General features: G+C 41.1%; 1 protein-coding gene across 1 annotated transcript in view; it reads left to right on the forward strand.

Moving 5' to 3' along the window:
* Positions 207 to 19,085, forward strand: part of OXSR1 (oxidative stress responsive 1) — an 85,117-nt gene continuing 66,238 nt past the window's right edge. The window contains exons 1-2 of the mRNA XM_018038247.1: positions 207 to 642; positions 18,640 to 18,752. Coding sequence (XP_017893736.1) covers positions 573 to 642; positions 18,640 to 18,752 — 183 coding nt within the window. The 5' untranslated portion in view covers positions 207 to 572. The remainder of the gene's footprint in view (positions 643 to 18,639; positions 18,753 to 19,085) is intronic.

Here is a 19,085-nt window from a genome sequence, read left to right on the forward strand (position 1 = left end):
TGGCTCCTGCCTCTGGTACTTTCGGCTCTTTTCTGGCTTTCCGATGCCCTTGCTGAACTTCTTGCAAAGTATTTCTTCCCTTCCACAATCAAATTCGTCTTCCTCGGGCTTTCTTCTTGCTCGCTGTTTATCCAGCCACACTTAAAATGGCAGCTGGAGGCGGGGCCGAGGTGGGGGCATGCCCGACGCGGTGACGTCAGCGCGCTGCGTGTCGGCAGGTGGAGGGAGAAGGGAAAGTTTGGCCAGTGCGTGGGGCTGAGGTGGAGGGCGGGACAGAGGGGCTGGGCCCAGGCGAAGCTCTTGTCGCTGCTGCTGTGGAGGCCGAAGCTGGGACCTGGGCCGGGGAGGGGTGTGCCGGCCGCAGAGGAGCAAAGAGGCGAGGTTCGCGGGTGCTTCGAGCCCCCCACCGCTCTGCCGCGCGGCCACCCAGCGCCAGGCGCCGTCCGACCCGTGGCTGTTCGCTAGGCGGTTGGTGGGGGCGCGGCGGCAGCGGTTGGGGGTGGGGAGAGGCGCGGCGAGGAGAAGAGAGAGGTCAGTGAGTTTGCGGGAAGACCGAGTGTCGTGCCGCCGTCATGACCGAGGACTCCAGTGCCCTGCCCTGGTCCATCAACAGGGACGATTACGAGCTGCAGGAGGTGATAGGTGAGAGCTGGCGCCGCGGAGGAGGGAGGCGCCGCGCTGGGCGGCGGGTGACGCGCCGGAACGTGGGGTCCCGCGGGAGCTCGGGGAGCGCAGGACTCTCAGATATTCGTGGGCGCTCGAGTGGCCCGGGGGTTGGTAGGGCGCGTGGTGAGGCTCGGGGTTTGTGCAGCTCCTGCAAGGTGTGGAGGGGATTTTGAGAGGCGCGCCTGTGCGGCTAGGTGGGGTGGGGTCTGGGAGGCTCGTCAGAGATTTGTGTGGCGACAGATGTTTGAACCTGAGCCACAGATGTGTCTGAGACAGAAAAGTGAAGATGTGGGACGGCTTTACAAGGCTTTGCGAGGAATGGGGTATTGCAGTTGGGGGCTAGGTCATCTATTTGTGGGGTGATAGGTTAGGGTGTTTCTGTTCAGTCCTGCATCCGCGTGAGAACGCGCACGAAGTGCCAGGCATGGCTCGGGTGGAACTGGGGAGCCTCTCCAGGTGAAGCTGCAGGTAAGGCACTGAGCGACGTAGACCAACTTACGACTGCTTGGAATTGACTTGCCAGCCAGGGAGGTAGATCTAAGTAGGCAAAAAAAAAGAATTACAGGTTTTGGCAGGTGCTAGCAAGGGAACAAGCAAGATGTTCTGAGAGACCTAGTTGGAGCCATTTCAAGGAAGATGCTTTTTCTGAGGTGTTCACATGTAAGGTGAGCTCTGAAGGATGAAAAAGAGTCTTGAGGGCCAAGGGAAGATTGTTCCTTACTGAGAAATGAGGAAACGCAAAGGCCCCAGAGAAGGGAAAAAGCTTGATGTGTTTTAGGACCCGAAAGAAGACTGGTAAGGTTAGAAAGGTACGAGAGGAGCCAGATTTTAGGGACCTTCTCAGCCAAAGTGAGTGTTTTGAAATTTTAAGTGTTTTTGGAGGGCTTCAAGCAGAAACATGATAAGATCCAACGGTGGTTGTGTGTGGAATGGATTTGAAGGGGGTCTGGGAATACCAGCTGGCAGAGATCACAGCTTGCACAAACATGAATAGTAATTATCAGAGAGGCACAGTGACTGGGGGAGGGTGGGGACTGGGGATAAGGGGAGTATTTGTCGGACAACAATAATCTAGTGATCTTAGAAATCAAAAGGGAGTGGGTTTAGCTAAACAGAAGCTCGAGCCAGCGAACATCAGCAGACCCCTGTGTATTGGAGGAAGAAGATTGTCTGCTTTGCTAGATCAGCATCCTGTCCTAAATTAGTTTCATAACAAAGAGTGGCTGAAAACTCCTTAGCTGTCTTGGGGGTTGGGGGGAGTGAGTGTTTATTGCATTGTGTCAGTGTTTAGAGAAACTTTGTCACATTTCTTTCTCTTTTTTTTTTCCCACTTGCTTCTTGTATCAAAACAAATCTGGGGTAAGATTTATGTGAAGACATCCAGTCTTTTTCCTTAAGCTGCTTCATGAATCTGGTCCTTACTGTGTGCCGCATCTTTGGTGTGTACTGGTTCATTCTAAAAACTGTTTCTGAGTACCTCCATTAGAGTTTCATATTGAAAAAAGGGATTAAGTGGGAGATTCCAAAACGATGTCTAAAAAGGCAAGGAAAAGGGGTCTCTGTCATTTTAGAAGAGAAATTTTGCTTTACCTTTCCAGTAAGGTGTACATCTTTCTAGGGTGGAGAGTAGCATTGTGGTTGTTAATGCTTCTGGTATTCAGGTGGCACAAGGCTCCAGAGCTTTAGAAACTTATTGATTTGCTATTCTCAGACCAATAGGGTGTCTGTGAGTGAGCAAAAGGGAGGCTCAGCCCTCTGGGGTAGGGTTAGTCATCATCTCACTCCAAAAGTTAAGAACTCTTAGGTGATTTGACCACTTTATTTTTAAAAACAACTTTACTCTGAGATATAATTTCACCCATTTTTTTTTAGTATAAAATTAACCCATTTTAAAGTGTAAAATTAAGTAATTTGAGTAAATGTATTGTGGTGCGCCAATCAGTATAATCCAGTTTTAGAATATTTTCATCACCCCATTGAGATCCCTCATGCCTGTTTACAATTAATCCCTGTTCCTACCCCCAATTTCAGGCAATCGCAAACCTTTCCAACTCCATAGATTTGCCTTTTCTGGACGTGTCATGTAGATGGGATTGTATAATATATAGTGTTTTGTGTTTTGCTTCATTCACATAGCATAACGTTTTTTCATATTAAAAACAATTTATATACCATAAAATCCACCTGTTTTAACTGTACAGTACTATCTTTTTTTTTTTTTTTTTTAGTAAATTTACAGAGTTGTTCAGTCATCACCACAATCCAATTTTAGAACATTTCCATCATTCCAAAAAGATGCCTCATGTCCATTTGCAGTCACTCCCTGTTTCCACCCCCTGCCGAAGGCAACCACAAATCTACTTTCTGTCTCTATAGATTTGTCTTTCCTGGACATTTTCCCATAAATATGATCATATAATACGTGATCTTTTGTGTTTGGTTTCTTTTACTTGGTGTAATGTTTTTTGAGGTTCATCCATATTGCTGCCCATGTTAGTACATTATTCCCTTTTATTGGATACCTTTTGATAGACACTGGATTGCTCCCGCCTTTTGCCTATTTTGAATAATATTGCCGTGAGCATTTTGTATCAGATCTTCAGGTGAACATGTTACATTTTTCTTGAGTGGAATTGCTGGGTCATATGATAGATTTATTATATGTTTAACTTTTAAGAAACAAATTTTAAAGTGCCTGTGCCATTTTACATCCCCTTCAGCCATGAATGAGGATCCCTTTTCTCTGCATCTTTGCCAGCATTTGTTGTCTGTCTTTTTGATTAAAGCCGTCTTAGTGGATGTGAAGTATATCTGATTGTGGTTTTGTTTTGCATTTCCCTACTGACTAATGATGGAGAGCATCTTTTCATGTGCTGATTTATTAGCTTTTCATGTCTCTTCTTTGGTGAAACATCTATTCCAATTTCCCGCTTGGGTTGTCCACTGGGTTGTTCTCTTCTCATTAAATTATAGAGGCGAGTGTGAGTTTTAAATGTCTATTCATTCTGGATATGAGTTCTTCACCTGATACACGATTTCAGATATTTACTCTCAGTCTTTCCATTTCTTTGCTAAGGTGGGACAGCAGGGGGTCGGGACTTGCTGGATCTTAGTTCTCTGATCAGAGATCGAACGCCATCCGTGGCAGTGAAAGAGCCAAGTCCTAACCACTGGACCACCTGGGAATTCCCTTATTACAGCATTTCCTACCCCCCCACCCCCCCCAATTTTATCATTTTCTTAATGGTGTCTGCTAAAGCATGAAAGTTTTGAATTTTGATAAAGATTACTGTTTGTGCTTTTGGTCTTGTATCTAAGAAATCTTAACTAGCGCAACATCACAAACATTTTTTTCCTGTGTTTTCTTCTAAGTGTTATAGTTTTAGCCCTTAAATTTAGTCCTCTGATGTATTTTGAGTTAAGATTTCTGTAAGGCATGAGGTAAGGTTTTGCAGATACAGATGCGTGCGTGCATGCTCAATCACTCAGTCGTGTGACCCCAGGGACTGTAGCCCCCGCAGGCTCCTCTGTCCATGGTGTTCTCCAGGCAAGAATACTGGAGTGGGTTGCCATTTCTTCCTCCAGGGGATCTTCCCAACCCAGAGATCAAATCCAGGTCTCCCACATTGCAGGCAGATTTGTTACAGTATGAGCCACAATGGAAGACTTAGAGATATTATAAAAGTGCAGGAGATGCAGGAATTGAACCTGCATCTCCTGTGTTGGCAGGCAGATTCTTTAACCACTGAGCCACCTGGGAAGCCCAAAGACACAGACATAGAAAGGTAAAATGGCCTGTCCAAAGTCAGAACTAGTTAGGGGCACAGTCAGTACTGGTGTCCAGCTATTGCCTAATCCAGGATTCTTGTCCTTGCATCTGCATTTTGATTGATTTTTGGAAGTAACTGAAAGATGGTGGTCATCGTCCCACCTTAAAGGAAATATCCTTATAATGGGAAAAAAAAACAAACTTGGAGCAGATTTTTTTGTAGATAACCCTTTTAGTTAGATTTATTCTCTTTTGCATATCCTTTTGTCATTTTTAAAGTGTTCTTTTTCTTGCTGATAAGTTCCTGCTGCTGCTAAGTCGCTTCAGTCGTGTCTGACTCTGTGCGACCCCATAGACGGCAGCCCACCAGGCTCCTCCATCCATGGGATTTTCCAGGCAAGAGTACTGGAGTGGGGTGCCATCGCCTTTTCCGAATTAGTTCCTAGAAGCTCCTAATGTACTTCCACTCTACTCTTCACACACTGTGTCTCACTTCATCTTCTCAAAAGGGAGGAAAAAAAGTTTTTCCTTGAACTACAGCTTAGTGCAAGCAGCAGGGGCCAGTAAAGCTGTACAGTTATTCTAGCTTTGCTTCATGCTGAAATGTTTGAAACACAGTATTTTGTAATAAGCTGTAAGTAGTTTTCAAAATGAATTTTTGTAATTTCTCCAGATTATACTCTTTTTTTTTTTTTTTCAGGAAACAAATGATCAAAGTCTGGAAAAAAAGGCTTGAGGGAATCTTTTGAATATCTGTTTTCAAAGATTGTATTTTAAGGAAATAATATAATGGTGTCTCCTTTCTTATCAAAATATATATTTATTTGAACTATATATGTATATATTGCATGTGCTTCTTAGAGCTGTATTTGTGGGGTTAGTTTCTCGTGTTGTTTTGTTCTCTCATTTTTTAGCAAAATCCTATAGAGCAAAGAAAATTCCCTTCCTAGAACATAATAAAAAAGTATAGGTTGGGAATTCAAAGGACTTCCTTTTAAAAAATTCTATTATCTGAAGCATGTTTTGGCAAGGGTCTGAAGTTCTTTAGTATGATTACTGGTGAAAGATGTGCATTGGTCTCACAGGAGTCGTTCACCTTCTCAGTGTTTCTGCGCTCCTTCCTGGTCTCTGCTGTTGCATTAGAATTTCTGACCAGGAGCTCTTGATGTGTGTTGAAGCAACTGAAGAGTATGGACTTTGGGGTTAGACTGACCTGGAATTCAAATCCTGGCTTTAGCTCTTGTTACCTATCTGATCTTGGGCAATTTATTGGTTTTGGTTTCCGGTTTTTGTCTGTAAAATGGGGATAATAGTACATTTGTCATTGGGGCTGTTGTATGGAATTACAAGTGTAATTGTTTATAGGAAGCTTTTAGCTCGTATTTATCACTCCATACTGATGATTGTTATCCCTTTGTTTTTTTCTCCTTCTTCTATTTCTTACTTTTGGTACTGCCATAAAATGTGAAATATCTCATAATTGGAAATCCTCTAACACTTGTAATTTTGTAGTATTTTGAATCTGTTCTCATGTTTATTGGAACATCGCTGCATCTTTTTTTTCTTACTTCCAGATCTCATTCAAGTTTAGATCGCTTTGGGGATTTATTCTGGACATGGTAGTACAGCTGTGTAAGGCCCTGGATTGCCCACAGTACAATATAGTGGCAAAGTGGGAAATCAGTCTGACAAGGGCTTTGCCATGTTGCTTTTGTTATCATGCATTTTGAAAAACCTCAGTAAATATTTAGTGTTTACCTCAGCCTAGGTTCAGAAAATTGTTCTTAAGATCTTTAAGATCTGTTTTTAGTGTGATTCACCAACCTCTGATACTTTGGTGAAGGCATCCCACTAAGTTTATTCCCTACCACCTCCCCCGCCTTTTAAATTTTCATCAGTTGTTCACTAGCTACACATTTGATGTCTAAAGTATCAGTTACCAAGTACAGATTGCAGGATCCCACCCCTAGCTCCTCCATTAATGTGAAAGACATTATGTTCTATTGATAGAGTGATGTTTAATGGTTAGTGTATTTTCTCCCCTGATTGGAAGACTTCACTATGATAACATTGTCAGGAAGCCACATTGAGCTAACAACCTCATAGGGTTGTATCAAACAGGGATTGCATTTGACTCTCTGTAATGGAAAACAAATAATAGTGGCTTAGTAAAATACTTTTTCGACTCCTTTATATGACAAGAAAACTGAAGTGGCAAGCCTGAGGCACCCAGACTCCTGGTTTTTCACTCCACTTCACTTAGCACTGGACTTGCATTCTCAGAGTTGCAAGATAGTTGTTCCACCCCTAGCCTGTGCTTGTGTTCCAGACCAGAAGAATATGGAGAAAGGACAGAGTCACGTGACAGCTCAGGTGGTTCCCTTTCAAAGGGCTTTCTTTCCTGGAAGCCTTACTCAGTGACTTACATTTCCATTTTATTGGACAGACTGTGTCATTTGGCCATTTGCAAATGAAATGATGCTTTTTATCCAAGCACATTATTATTTCAGACAAAGTAGGTCAAAGTTCTGTTATTAAAGAAGGGAAAATTGTATGTTGGATAGGCAACTAAAAGTGTTGGCCTTGTGTTTTTTTGGTTTTGGTTTTTTCAAATTAAAATAGTTAAATAAGACATTGCAAGTAAATAATTTAACCTGACACAAAATAATCAGTTAATAAATGTTAGCTTTAATCTGAAGAGACAGTTGCCTACCAGTTAAGAGCATGGTGTTGAAACATCATGTAGTTCTGGTTTCTAGGCCCTTCTGTGCCCCTCAGTAATTAATGACCTGTCTTACCTTTGTTTGTCTTGCTTTGTAAGATCAATAATACCTAACTCATGGAATTATTGTGAGAATTAGATGGGAAAAAAATGCAAGTAAAGAGAGTGCTCAGCATAGTATTTGGCACACAAAGTAAGAGCTCAGTAAACGTTAACCAGTGCTTACGACGGTAATGATGAAGTAACAGCCCTGAAATCTTTGTATGGAGAACGAGCATGATTTTTATGATATTTTTGTGTTTATTCTGCCTCAACTGAGCAGATTTTTTTCTTTAAAGTGTATGCTACTACTCAATTGACTAATCCATTCACCAAATATTTACTGACTTCCTTTTGTGTGTTAGACACTATTTTGGATGCTAGAGATAACAGCAGCAAAGCAGACAGAAATCCCTTCTTTTATGGACTTTATAATCTGGTGATGATGAAGAACAAATAAAAGTAGGGGAAGGGATGGGAACCCCTGGGGATAGAGATGAGTTTTAAGTAGGTCAAGGAAAGCTTTCCTGAGACAGTGACATTTGCAGAAAGACGTGAGGGAGGTGGCGAAGCGAGCGAGACGTGAGGGAGGTGGCGAAGCGAGCGTTGTGATTATCTGCAGGAAGTTTGTTGCAAGCAGAGGGACCAGCAGGAGCCAAGTCTTGGAGAAGGAGCACGCTTCTGTGACTAAGGAGTAAGGAGACAGGGGTGGCTGGAGCAGAGGGGAGCAGGGCTGAAGGGATCTGGAGAGTAAGGTGGTAGGAATGGGTGGTCCTGGCTGTCAGATGGTGTGAAGCCTAGTAAGTCCTGGCTTTTGCTTCATGTAAAGTTTTAAAAGGATTACCTAGGCTGCGAGGTGGAAAATAGTTTTGTGAGGGTATAGGAGTGGAAGGGGAGGTTATCTGGGGGAGAGAGGTAGTAATGGAGGTGATGAGAAGCGGTAAGATGCTGGTATAATATATTTTGAAGTTAGAGATATGCCTTTGAATTAGATATGAGAAGTATCCAAGATTTTTTGGCAGGAGCATCCGGAGAGATGGGGTTACTATCCATTGAGATAGAGATCACCAGAGTAAACAAGAGAGATGATTCATTGTAAAACCATCAGGCTTCTTGAATAATTACTCAGAGCATATGGCAAAGCGACTTTATTTTTATCTTTGTATGGAGAACAAACATGATTTTTATGATAATGACTGCCCTTACAGGTGTTTCTGTAAAGGAGTTTTAATTTTCACTATGACTCTGACAAGAGGGCTAATTGAGAAAAAAGCTTACAAAATTGTATATTCTTGTGCTTCCCATGGTTCAGGTGAAAACGCCTTAGTCATCTTTCAGAATGACCAGCCTGGACTAGCTCTTTAGTGGCTGTGTAAACCCTTACTAAAAAATACTTAAAATCTTTATAATACATATCTGTTATAGTGATGGTTGGTCAGAATTTTGGGGGGAAAATATCTGCAGTTGATTTGGTTCATTTGATTTATTTTTTCCTCACAGGTAGGAATAAATCCATATTTTCGCTTACTCTTTATTTCAGGATCTAGTTAAGTGGAGAGAGACTGGAACTAAATTTTTTTAGTTCCCCTCATGCCTTTGGGCACCTCCTTTTCTGTCTCAAGGGATAACAGTACCCAGTTTGAAGGATTTCAGAAGAAAGCTAGTCATGATTTTGCACTCTGATCCATTCTGGGATGTAACGTACTCTAATGCAGCAGGTAAAGAGTCAGCTCGGAGAGGACGGAAGAGTGGAAGAGTGGGGACCTGGGGGATGGTGTGTGGAGGGTGGGCAATATATAGAAATAGTCAACTTCTGAATTAGGATGCTTAATTGGAAATGGTGTTACATTGTTTTACAATTATTTCCTGTTATATTATTCTTCATATTAGGCCATTCCTTTTTGAGGGCATTAGAACAGTAACTTTCACACATTGGCTAAACCATTCCTATCAGATAGCATTTACATATTTGCGTGTGTATTTACACTGAGACAAAAGTTTTACAAGATGATATTTGCGTTTTAATTTTATTGAAGTATAGTTGATAGATGATATTTACTTTTATCATGTGCAGTATGGACTTCCCTGGTAGCTCTGCTGGTAAAGAATCCGCCTGCAATACAGGGGACCCCGGTTCAGTTCCTGGGTTGGGAAGATCCCGTGAAGAAGGGATAGGCTACGCATTCCAGTATTCTTGGGCTTCCCTGGTGGCTCAGATGGTAAAGAATCCACCTTCGATGTGGGAGACCTGGGTTTGATCCTGGGTTGGGAAGATTCCCTGGAGGAGGGCATGGCAACCCACTCCAGTATTCTTGCCTGGAGAATCCGCACTGACAGAGGAGCCTGGCGGGCTACAGGCCATGGGGTCGGCAAGAGTCGGACACAGCTGAGTGACTAAGCACACACATGTGCAGTATGTCCTGATGGTTTCTAATTTGATTCTGCTTAAGAAAAAATGGTGGTTGAAATCCAGTAAGTTGACTTAAGGTTTGAAAAATGAAGGAACCTGCTCTAAAGAAGAGAAAGAGAAAATAGGTATCGCACAGTACTTACATTATGAAAATGCAAATTTGAGTAGAATGTGTCTTATAAAATTCAACATGCTTTCAATATTTTTCTTCCCTATGCCTTCTTTTGTCAACATTTTGGTGAAATTACCTTTTTATTTGGAAAGAAGATGAGAGAATGGAGAGGAAGGAGGAAAGGTTTAATGATTTGCACAGTTTTTCTTTTTATTGTTTACAGTTCATCTCTGTCCAAGGCTGTATGTGCAGGAGAACTGGTGATTAAAACATGGAAAAAAACCTATAATTTAAATGGTATGGGTGAAAATGGGGAGTTGGTGAGGATAATTTATCCTCACATGTTTTGGTAAAGATTCACGTACTTTAGAAGCATAATAAACCTTCCCTATGCCAAATTCCCGGGGGGACACAGCTATGTTTTTTGACAGTTAAACATCTAAGATGATAGGTAAATAAATGAATGATAATGACATTTATTGAACATTGCTTCACTTCATGCTTGCTAAGTCATTTCAGTCGTGTCTAACTCTTTGCAACCACATGGACTGGAGCCCACCAGGCAAGAACACTGGAGGGGGTTGCCTTGCCTTCTCCAGGGGATCTTCCCCTCCCAGGGATCAAACCTGTGTCTCTTAGGTTTCCTGAATCAGCAGACAGGCAGGTTCTTTACCACTAGCATTTCCAAGCGTGTAGTCAGAGAACCCAGTTATTGTGCTAATGGCAGTGGAGCTAAAGTTTGAATCTAAGTGTGTTTTCCATGGAGCTTCCTGAAGTTCGGTGAGTTTTGAATTGTGCTTTAAAAGGAGGGGGAGGTGTGGATTAATATGTAGGGAACAAGGTGGATGACTTGCCCAGAGGCATGGAGATGGGGATAAACTAAATTGCATCTGGGATATGGAAAGTAAATTAAAGTGTTGAACTGTCAAGAAGTATAGTATCAAGTAGTGGCTATGGTTTAGTAATCTGAGGGGTGATATTGTGTAAATGGAGTATGAAGATTATTAAGATTAACAGATGGATTGAAGCTTAGGCAGGTTTTTTTGCTATCTGTGGAACTTACTCATAGCTAACTATATGTGTACTGTACTCGTTTGTGTGCATGCGTGTATGATTCTGTGCAGTTTTATTACAGACGTATGGTTGTGTAACTACCACTAAATTCAAGAAACAGAACTGTACCCCACCACACAGTCTCTCAGGCTGCCCCTTTAGAGCCGTCCTAACCTGCCTGCTCAGGCTTCCCAGGTGGGGCTTGCGGTAAAGAGCCTGCATGCCAGTGCAGGACACAGGAGGGACCTCGTTCCATCCCCGGGTTGGGAAGGCCCCCTGGGAGTGCTGACGGCAACCCACTCCACTGATCTTGCCTAGAGAGTCCTTACAGACCGAGGAGCCTGGCAGGCTACAGTCGGTAGGGTCGCCGAGGGTCAGACACACGGAAGCAGGCACGCATGCACAACCTGTCTGCCCGCATCCCTTATCCCTGACAGCCACTAATCTATTCTCCATTGCTGATACTTTTGTTATTTCAAGAGTGTCGTATAAATTGAGTCATAAAATATGTAACTTTGAGGTTGGCTTCTTTCACTCAGTGTAATGCCCTTGAGGTCATCCAAGTAATTGTGCATATCAACAGTTTGTTCATTTTTATTACTGAGTGGTATTCCTCTGTGTGAATGCACCATATGTTTAACCATTATCCTATTAAAGGATATTTAGGTAGTTTCCAGTTTTTAGCTATTGTGAGTAAAGCTGCTGTGAATATTTATAAGCAAGTTTCTGTGTGAACATGTTTTAATTTATCTCAGATAAATACCAGGCATATAAATGCCAAATTGTACAAATTCTTTTTTTTTTTTTTTCTTAGTTTTAAAAGAGATGGTCAAACTGTTTTCCAGAGTGGCTATACCATATTTTATATTTCCACCTAAAATGCATGAATGATGCAGTTTTGCTACGTCATCAGCATTTGGTGTTATCACTTAAAAAAATTTTTTTAGGGCCTCCCTGGTAAAGAATTCACCTGCCAATGCAGGAAATACCTGATTCCTAATCAGGTTCGATCACTGATCTGGGAAGATCCCACATGCTGCAGAGCACCTAAGCCGATATGCCACAGCTGCTGAACTTGTGCTCTAGAGCCTGGGAGCCGGAACTCCCAAGCCCACGTGCCACAGCTGCCGCAGCCCAAACGCCCCAGAGCCCACGCTCCGCAACAAGAGAGGCCACTGCATCGGGAAGTCTGTGTACCACGGTGCACGGGATAGTGAAGAAAATGTAAAGTTGAGGTGGTAGAGAACCTGCGGTGCCAATGCAGGAGACGTGAGAGACCTGGGTTTGATTCGTGGGTCGGGAAGACCCCCTGGAAGGGGACCTTTACTCACCGCAACTAGGGAAAAGCCTGAGCAGCAGTGACGATCCAGCACAGCCAAAAGTAAATTAATGAAACATTTTAAGAAATTTTACTTTAGCCATTCTGTTAGGTTATCCCATCTCTGTTGAACTGCTTTTGTACCTTTGTCAAAAATCACTGTGTTACATTTGTGGGAATCTATTCCTGGGTTCTCTGCTCTGACGTGTATGTGTGTCTGTATCTGTCCCTCTTCTTATACCAGACTATCTTGATTACTGTAACTATAGAATATGTCTTTAAATTGGTTTGTATGAATACTTCAACTTCATTCATCTTCTTTACTATTCTGTTAATTATTTGAGGGCCTTCCTTTTTCATATACATTTTAAAATGGGAAAAAAAAAAAAACCCTTGGAGTAAGCTTGTCTGTGTGTACAGAATACCTTGTGAGGATTTTAATAGGAATTTCATTAAACCTGTCAATTAGGAGAGTACTGACATCTTTACTACACTGATTTTTCTAACTCATGAACATGGTGTCTCTCCCAGTTATTTAGGTCTTTTTGTTTTCTTTGGTGTTTTATGATTTTCGGCCTACAGATCTTGTCCTTGTTTCATTTTGGGGGAACTTGTAAATGATTCTGTGTTTTAAGATTTTGGTTTTTACTTTGTTGTTGGTATCTAGAAATGCAGTTGATTTTTGTGGGTTGATCTTTTATCTTACAACCTTGCTAAGCCCTCTTATTAGTTCCAGAAGCTTTTCTTATGTGGACAGTCATGACCTCTACAAACAGGGACAGATTTATTTTTTTCTCATCTGAAAGTGAAAATGAAAGTGTTAGTCACTTAGTTGTATGTAACTCTTTGTGACCTCATGGACTGAGACTCTCCAGACTTCTCTGTCCATGGAATTCTCCGGGCAAGAATACTAGACTGGGTTGCCATTTTCTTCACCAGGTGATCTTCTGGACCCAGGAATTGAACTTGGGTCTCCTGCATTGCAGGCAGATTCTTTACCATCTGAGCCATCAGGGAAACCCAATCTAATCTGAATGCCTTTTATTTCTTTTTCATGCTTTATTGTGTTGTCTAGGACTTCCAGATATATTGAATAAAAGTGATAAGAATGAACATCCTTGGGTTTTTCTCAATCTTAGAGGGAAGCCAGTATTTCATCATTATGTGTTAGCTGTAACTTTTTTCTGTAGGTGTTCTTTTTTTTTTTTTAACTTTATTTTACTTTACAATACTGTATTGGTTTTGCCATACATCAACATGAATCCGCCACAGGTGTACATGAGTTCCCAATCCTGAACCCCCCGCCCACCTCCCTCCCTGTACCATCTGTAGGTGTTCTTTATGAGACTGAAGAAATTCCCCTCTATTCCTTGTTTACTGAGAGCTTTTTTTTTTAAATCATGAATGCTCTTGATTTTTAAAAAATGTTTTTTGCGTCAGTGGATATGATCTTATGACTTCTTCTCTAGCCTGTTGATGTAGTGTATTACACTGGGTGCTTTTTGTTTGTTTTTAATATTACACCAAAGTAGCATACCTGGAATACATAATACTCTATTGCTGGATTCAATTAGCTGATCTTTTCTTAAGGATTTTGCAGCTAAATTCATGAAAGGTATTTGTCTAAAGGTTTTCTTTTTTTTTTCTTGTGACGTCTTTGTTTAGTTTTGGTGTTTGTAATACTGGCTTCGTTAAATGAGCTGGAAAATATTCCTGCTTCTTCTAATTTTTCTAAGTTGTTGAATTATGAGTTAAAGTTGTTAGTAGTTGTTCTTTTTAAAAGAGATCAAGATATGTCACATAACATAAAACTAACCATTTTACTTCAAATGACCATTACATCTACTACTGTGGGCAAGAATCCCTTAGAAGAAATGGAGTAGCTCTTAGAGTCAACAAGAGTCGGAAATGCAGTACTTAGGTGCAGTCTCAAAAATGACAGAAACATCTTTGTTCATTTCCAAGGCAAACCATTCAGTATCACAGTAATCCAAGTCTATTCCCCCAACCGCTAATGCTGAAGAAGATGAAGTTGAATGGTTCTTTGAAGACCTACAAGACCTAGAACTAACATCAAAGAAAGATGTCCTTTTCATCATAGGAACCTGGAATGCAAAAGTAGGAAGATAAGGGATACCTGGAGTAACAGGCAAGTTTGGCCTTGGAATACAAAATAAAGCAGGGTAAAGTCTAACAGAGTTTTTCCAAGAGAACTCACGGGTCATTGCAAACACCTTCTTACGGCAACACAAGAGACGACTCTACACGTGGACGTCACTAGATGGTCAGTACTGAAATCAGATTGATTATATTCTTTGCAGCCAAAGATAGAGAAGCTCTATACAGTCAGCAAAAACAAGACTTGGAGCGACTGTGGCTCAGATCGTGAGCTCCTTATTGCAAAATTCAGACTTAAAGAAAGTAGGGGAAACCACTAGACAATTCAGGTATGACCTAAATCAAATCCCTTATGATTATACAGTGGAAATGACAGATAGATTCAAGGGATTAGATCTGATAGATAGAGTGCCTGAAGAACTATGGATGGAGGTTCATGACATTGTACAGGAAGCAGTGATCAAGACCATCCCCGAGAAAAAGAAATGCAAAAAGGCAAAATGGTTGTCTGAGGAGATCTTACAAATAGCTGAGAAAAGAGAAGCGAAAGGCAAAGGAGAAAAGGAAAGATAAACCCATCTGAATGCAGAGTTCCGAAGAATAGCAAGGAGAGGTAAGAAAGCCTTCTTTGTGATCAGTGCAAAGAAATAGAGGAAAACAACAGAATGGGAAAGACTAGAGATCTCTTCAAGGAAATAAGAGATACCAAGAGAACATTTCATGCAAAGATGGGCTCGATAAAGGACAGAAATGGTATGGACTTAACAGAAGCAGAAGATATTAAGAAGAGGTGACAAGAATACACAGAAGAACTATACAAAACAGGTCAGGACCCAGATAACCACGATGGTGTGATCACTCACCTACAGTCAGGCATCCTGGAATGCGAAGTCAAGTGGGCCTTAGGAAGCATCTCTACGAAGAAAGCTAGTGGAAGTGATGGAATTTCAGTTGAGCTATTTCATATCCTGAAAGATGATGCTGTGAAAGTGCTGCACTCAATATGCCAGCAAATTTGGAAAACTCAGCAGTGGCCACAGGACTGGAAAAGGTCAGTTTTTAATTCCAATCCCAAAGAAAGTCAGTGCCAAAGAATGTTCAAACTACTGCACAATTGCACTCATCTCACACACCAGCAAAGTAATGCTAAAAATTCTCCAAGCCAGGTTTCAACACTATGTGAACTGTGAACTTCCAGATGTTCAAGCTGGATTTAGAAAAGGCAGGGGACCAATTAAGATAAATAACTTAATTAAAAAAAAAAAAGGCAGGGGAATCAGAGATCAGATTGCCATCATCTATTGGATCACTGGAAAAGAAGAGAGTTCCAGGAAAACGTCTACGTCTGCTTTATTGACTGTGCCAAAGCCTTTGACTGTGTGGATCACAACAAACTCTGGAAAAATTCTTCGAGAGATGGGAATCCCAGACCACCTGACCTGCCTCCTCATAGATCTGTATGCAGGTCAAGAAGCAACAGTTAGAACCGGACATGGAACAATGAACTGGTTCCAGATTGGGAAAAGAGTACTGTCACCCTGCTTATTTAACTTATATGCAGAGTACATCATGCGAAATGCTGAGCTGGATGAAGCACAAGGTGGAATCAGGATTATCAGGAGAAATATCAATAACCTCAGATATGCAGATGACACCACCCTTATGGCAGAAAGTGAAGAAGAACTAAAGAGCCTCTTGATGAAAGTGAAAGAGGAGCGTGAAAAAGCTGGCTTAAAACTCAGCATTCAAAAAAACGAAGGTCATTGCATCCAGTCAATGAAAACAATGACAGACTATTTTCTTGGGCTCCAAAATCACTGAAGATAGTGACTGCAGCCATGAAATTAAAAGATGCTTGCACCTTGGAAGAAAAGCTATGACCAACCTAGAGAGCGTATTAAAAAGCAGAGACATTACTTTGACAACAAAGGTCCGTCTAGTCAAAGCTATGGTTTTTCCAGTAGTCCTGTATGGATGTGAGAGTTGGAATGTAAAGACAGGTAAGTACCGAAGAATTGATGCTTTTAAACTGTGGTGTTGGAGAAGACTCTTGAGAGTCCCTTGGATAGCAAGGAGATCAAACCAGTCAATCCTAAAGGAAATCAGTCCTGAATATTCATTGGAAGGACTGATGCTGAAGCTGAAACTCCAGTATTTTGGCCACCTGATGCAAAGAACTGACTCATTGGAAAAGACCCTGCCTGAATTTGGGAAAGATTGAAGGCAGGAGGAGAAGGGGATGACAGAGGATAAGACGGATAGCATCACTGACCTGATGGACGTGAGTTTGAGCAAGCTCCAGGGATTGGTGATGGACAGGGAAGCCTGGTGTGCTGCAGTCCATGGGGTCGCAAAGAGTTGGACACAACTGAGCAAATGAACTGACTGAACCATTTCTAAGTGTAAAATTTAGTGTTTTTTTCTTTTTTAGTATATTTGCAGTGTTTTGCATTCATCTTCATTGTTTTATTCCAGATCATTTTCCTCACCCAGAAAGAAATCGTATCCATTAAGCAGTAACCTCCCATTCTCCTCTTCTCCTAACCTTTGGTAACCACTAATCTGTTTTCTGTGTTTATGGATTTGCCTGTTCTGGATATTTCATAGATACAGAGTCATAGAGTATGTGGCTTTGTGGTTGCTTGTGTCACATGGTGTGCTTCCAGTGTCCGTGCCTGCTCCTTGGCTTACGGCCCCGTCACTCTGACCTTTGCTTTCATTGCTTCACCTTCTCTGACTTGACACTCCTGTGCCTCTTCAGGAAAGACCCTTGTGATTACAGTGGGCTCACTCAGATCATCTGGGATCATCTTTCCACCTTTATTTTAATTTAATAACATTTGCAAAGCCTTTTTGCCATTTATGGTAACATTTACTAGTCTCAAGGATTAGAATGTGGTTATCTTTGGAGAGGGGGTTGGTTAATTATTCTACCTACCACAGGGATTTTAGAGTTTTTACTATTATCCCACTTCTCCCTGAGGCGCTGTTCTTTTTTTTTTTTTTTTTTCAGTCTCTCTGTTTTAAATTGAATAAAACTATTGACTTTATCCTCAAGTTCACTAAATTTATCCTGTGTTATCTTTATTTTTTTATTGAGCTTCTCCAGGAAGGTTTTTTTTTTTTTAAATTTTGGAAATTATGTTTCAGTTGTGTAATTTCCAGTTGGTACTTTAAAAAAAAAATAACTTCTCTTTCTTTGTAGAGATTTTTATATTTTTAATATTTGTTTTCAGATAATTCTTAACTGTTTATTGAAGCATTTGTGTGATGGCTGCTTTAAAATTCTTGTCAGAAATTCCAACTAGTGATTCATTTTAGTGTTTGCATCAGTGTGATTGTCTTCTCATTCAAGTGTGCTTTTCCTGGCTCTTGCTGTGACAGTGTGATTTTCTTTTTTTAAATTATATTCTGGACGTTTAGGATATTAATGTTAGGAGACTCCTGATCCTATTTAAAATTTCTATTTTAGTAGGCAGCTACTCTGCTTGGGTTTAGTGTGTAAGTCCTGGCCTACTTTTGTGAGCTCTGTAATTCCTGTGATAATTGAGTTTTCAGAGTTCTGGCAGTGCTGTTCTCTGCTTTATTCTTCTGGCCCCGCAGGGACTCCTGTTTAATCTCTACAGGTGTTACCTGGACTGACAGGTGGGTGTCTGTTCAGTTCCCCCAGCCCCCCAGCCCCCACCCCAGGTGTGGGGCAGGGAACTAGTTGTCCCTTTGGTGAATCTGGTCTGTTGTTCTCTGGGTGTGGGGTGCAGACGCTGCTGATGCTGATGCTGTGGACTGGCTGGGTTGTCCCGATGGGGATTGAGAAATATATCTTCTAGATCGCTACTGAGCTTCCCCTTTCACAGTACTTTATCCAGAAAGGATGTTTCACATTTGTTTGTTTATTTGTCTTTCTATCCTGTTTGGTGGTTCTGGGAGGCAGGCTCTTCTGGTGTCCACTCGTACACGGATAGGTAGGAGATAAAATAAAAACCCAGGGAACTCACAATAATGCTTTTCTGCACATCCTGAGGGTCCTAGCCAGTCCATCGACTTCTTTCTACCTCTCTGATTGTCTGTTTCAGATTATCTTTATGATTGTCTGTTGAATTATTTCTACGATATTTAATTGTATTTAGAAGAGAAGAGCAGGGAAATGTGAGCCTATACTAAAATATTCTAGAACTTCTAGAAATCTAACGATTTTTATTTCGGTGTGTGTGTGCTGGTATTTATTGATAGTTCTATGAATGGTCAAGGCTTTTGCTTTTACTGACACCCTACTTTGCAGAGTGTTTCTCTACATCTGTTGTTGAGTGTTAAGAACAAGTTAAGAACTATTCTTTTGTTTAAATTGTGTGCACTTAAATTGTGTAGGAGTCAGAAACGTCTTGTTTTAATCGCTGCCTCTTTTTATTTACTCATTTTATTTATTTATCTTTAGGGAGTGGAGCAACGGCTGTGGTCCAAGCAGCGTATTGTGCCCCTAAAAAGGAGAAAGTGGCAATCAAACGGATAAACCTTGAGAAATGTCAGACTAGCATGGATGAACTCCTGGTATGCACTTCTTATATTTCTTGTACATTCATGTTAGAGTGGGAAATAACTTGAAGTTTTTTACTTTTTTTCAAAATAAACTTGTGATTTCTTCATTAATAAGTATTGCTTATTGTAAAATTCATAAAAGCCAAGTAACTAGAGAGGAAGAAAATTAGTTACAATTCTCTCATTCTGAGATTGACACTAAATGTGTTGTAAGTGCACATTTAGTCATCTTTGTATTTTTATGATGATAATATCATATACTTTTTCTTGTCTTTAAAAAATTTATCATAGAATTCTATGTCTATAAATATGAATATGGTTTTCAGTAGGTATATAGTGTTCTGT

This window comes from Capra hircus, chromosome 22 (genome assembly GCF_001704415.2).
Source record: "Capra hircus breed San Clemente chromosome 22, ASM170441v1, whole genome shotgun sequence".
NCBI lineage: Eukaryota > Metazoa > Chordata > Mammalia > Artiodactyla > Bovidae > Capra > Capra hircus.